This window comes from Physeter macrocephalus, chromosome 3 (assembly GCF_002837175.3).
Source record: "Physeter macrocephalus isolate SW-GA chromosome 3, ASM283717v5, whole genome shotgun sequence".
NCBI classification, from domain to species: Eukaryota; Metazoa; Chordata; class Mammalia; order Artiodactyla; family Physeteridae; genus Physeter; species Physeter macrocephalus.
Genome location: NC_041216.1, coordinates 1,868,700 through 1,872,409, shown reverse-complemented (window position 1 = coordinate 1,872,409; position 3,710 = coordinate 1,868,700). Strand labels below are relative to the sequence as shown.

At 43.6% G+C, this 3,710-nt stretch overlaps 1 protein-coding gene across 1 annotated transcript in view; it reads left to right on the top strand.

Annotated features, from left to right (window-relative positions):
- CCDC30 (coiled-coil domain containing 30) overlaps window positions 1–3,710 on the top strand; it is a 168,196-nt gene that overhangs the window by 158,787 nt on the left and 5,699 nt on the right. The window contains exons 21-22 of the mRNA XM_055082633.1: window positions 1,293–1,429; window positions 2,511–2,625. Of these exons, the coding sequence (XP_054938608.1) occupies window positions 1,293–1,429; window positions 2,511–2,625 (252 nt within the window). The remainder of the gene's footprint in view (window positions 1–1,292; window positions 1,430–2,510; window positions 2,626–3,710) is intronic.

Here is a 3,710-nt window from a genome sequence, read left to right as displayed (position 1 = left end):
GCAGGCTCAGCGGCCATGGCTCACGGGCCCAGCCGCTCCGCGGCACGTGGGATCCTCCCAGACCGGAGCGCGAACCCGGTTCCCCTGCATCGGCAGGCGGACGCGCAACCACTGCGCCACCAGGGAAGCCCCGAGAACTTTTAAGATCTACTGTCTTCGCAACTTTCTCATATGCAATACTGTATTATTACTAACTATAGTCATCATGCTGTACATTGTATCTTTATGACTTATTAATAACCAGAAGTTTGTACCTTTTGACTGCTTTCACCCATTTCGCCCACCCCTCTCCACCTCTGTTCTCTGTATCTATGAGTCTGGTTTTCTTTGTTGCTTGGGTTTTTTTAGATACCACATATATGGACAGTCTTTTCTGAATGATCTATATTAGTACCTTATTAAAAGAAAGAAAGTGCCCCTCTTAACCCTGTGATTCACCCATCTACCAGAGGTGGTTTTTCTCCCCCCATCCCCACTCGCTCCCACACCTGGCAGGTGGAAACAAACACAAGTAGGTGAAGGCACTTGCCTGTTACCATTGACAGGTTCTTGGTGAAGTGAGAAGGGCAGTTCTACACTTGTGAGCTTCTAAACTCCTCACCAACAGTGATATTTACTAATATCTGCTGACTCAGTATAAGAATGTTAGAGTTTTTTCACAAAATATAATCCTTTATCATTTTAGCTATAACTTTGCTAGCTATTGCTTCCGGGGAAAACGTTGGTAGAAAATGAAACATGGTGTCAAGCTAGAAATCATTTCAGCATCATCACTGCAAAAATATTCTCGGTACCTGGTTTACACGCTGAACTTGCCAAGCCAACTGAGACCCTGACATTGGTTGTCAGGTGAGGTGGCTAGATTCCCATCTTCCTCCCTTTGCCTTAAAAAGACTATAACTACAAAGCAGATGGAAATGGGTCACATGGAAATCTTTCTCAATATGGAGATTCAGAGAATTCAGTTGTATTTGTTAATGACTCGATACCTATGGAATTGGAATACAGATGAGAGCATTGGGACCTTACTAGGAGTTGAGCGTTCAGATATTTTTAAATGTTAACCCAAAAGGATGAGTAAATGTCCAAACAAAATACATGACAAAAAATAACCAAGATAAATAGAAGAACCATCTAGCTGACAATTCAGCAAACAGATAAAGACAGACTAGAAGACAGGAGAAAAGAAGTTCACAAGGCAGTTTGCTGTCAGAGTTTAGAAACAGGCTGATGCTCTTAAATGTGTGATTCTTTTTCCTGCTGGGGTAATTAGGGGGCTTTATTATGCCTAGGAGAAGGCATTCCAGGACCAGATCACCACCCAAAATGATATCCTGCTCCTTGAAAAGAGGAAACTTCTGGAGCAGCTCACAGAGCAAGAGGAATTGATCCACGGCAATAAATGGGTAATATCTTCCGTCCAGAGCAGGTAGGTGCCTGCCTGAGTCACCTGTGAGCTCCACAAAGAGGAGGTTTCTCCCTCCACAAAGAGATCATTCCAGAGGTAGTCCTTTGAGTTTGCAGCCTGATAACTGTTTCTCTGCCATTCTGCTGTTTTTAGCAGTTCATACAAGTGGCAGAGTTGTGAAATTAAAGAGAAAAATATCATGGAGAAGGCAGGCTGGGCATTCAGATAGGCTCTTTCATGGCAACATTGCCTCCTGAGGACCCAGCTGTGCTCATTCGGGCCCATCCCTTTGTGTGTGTTGACACTCATGTTTATCATTTGGCACCTATGGAATCAAGGTGTAGGCCAAGAGAGAAGCAGGCTGGCATCCCAGCTCAATGACTTTCTGGTTTTATCTTCTTACACAAGTTACTTTCCCCACTCTGAGCCTCAGTTTCCTCATCTGCAAAATAGGCTTCATAGCAGTATCTCTTTTATGGGGTTGTTGTGAGGATTAAAGGAGCTAATACATGAAAAGTTTTAAGTGCTTACTGTGTGGATAGGTTGCAATACCTAACGTACGTGGTAAGTACTTGGTAAATGGTTGCTGCTGCTACTAATACTGCCGCTGCTGCTACTACTATTTTTACTTCTGCTACTACTACTACTACTACTACTACTACTACTACTACTACTACTGAAACAAAAGCATGGGATGACTGAGATCAAAACCAGATGTAGGCTGTGTATGAAGAGTGTTCATACACAATGTATGGCTGTGTATGAACCAGATGCAACCAGATGAGCAGTGTTTGAAGGGATGCAGAGTCCCTCCCCTAAATGGGATCGTATCCTTCCTTAAGTTTCTCAAGGGCTGGAATTGTGCTTTTCATATTCTTGCATATAGTGTGTCTCTGTTCTCAGTATGTATTTAATGACAGTGTACAAGCCAGAGGCTTATTCATTTTTCACTTGGTCTTGGAATATGGTGGGAATTATTCTGGCAAAGTTGGTTCTAAAATCTGGCAGTGGGCTAAGACTCAGAGCTAGTGGGAAATGGGAGAGAGTTTTTAGGAAGGATACAGAAATGTTTAGTTATGCCTCTGATTTATGCCATCCTTAGAGTATTTTTCCTGGATAAAGAAAATAAGCAGCTACAAGAAAACAGTCTCCGGCTCACCCAGCAGGTTGGTCTCTTAGAGCGGATCATAAGGAGCATCCAGATCCGCAGAGGGGAGGTAAAGTCGCTGTTCTCACTTTCCTTCATCTTCTGCATGTAGCTGTAGCCTGCACTTGGCCTCATGGAGGACTGCAGCAAAGAGACTCGCTGGCTGCACACTGGGGCAGCAGGCCTTGAGACTGCTCTTGACCAACTTTGCTTCTTCATTGGGTCAGCTTTTGTTCAACATGCTCCTCCTGTGTGATCCCAAAGCAATTTTTGTATGCCTCCTGGCTTCTTCCTTAACACACTGTATTGTTATCACCTTTTCACTTCTCTATCTCATCATCTCAGCAGCGACATCCTGGAGGGCAAGGGTTGCATCTCATATGCCATTGTATATATGGACAGGTACTCCATAAATATTTGAGAATGAACGGATGTTAAATGTCCTCACACAGATGCCTCCTTCTCAGCTATCCTCTTTAACATGTATTATTCTTGCCCCATCTGAGAGATGAGCCCATCTGAGGCTCAGAGAGGTAAAGTGAAGCTAGTCTGGTCTGGCAAGGAGTCAAGCCTAAGAAGAACGTCTGAGTCAGAGAAAAGCAATTATGTTACAAAAATACCGTGCTGGCAAGTAGCCAAGTCCAGAGAGCTGCAGCAAATAAGTCTCTGTTCAGATGAGGTCCAGAGCCTGGCTGGTGAGCAGTCAGCCAGAGGGACTTCAGTAAGCAGAGTTGCATTCTGACTCCAGGATGGAGGCTGCTTGCTTTCTTCCCTGGCTTGTATCACCTGCTAGGCGTTCCTTCCTAGGATATTTCACAGTAGATCCTGCTCATTGGGTACTATTGCTATGAGCGTTAAGACCTGCATCATGTTTGGTCTCAGAAAGGTCATAGTTTCCAAGTTTTTGTGTTGTTTTGCAGATTTTATCAAAAGTAGAACTGCCACAAAAACAGAAATATAGATCAATGGAACAGGATAGAAAGCCCAGAGATAAACCCACACACACGTGGTCACCTTATTTTTGATAAAGGAGGCAAGAATATACAATGGAGAAAAGACAGCCTCTTCAATAAGTGGTACTGGGAAAACTGGACAGCTACATGTAAAAGAATGAAATTAGAACACTCCCTAACACCATACACAAAAATAAACTCA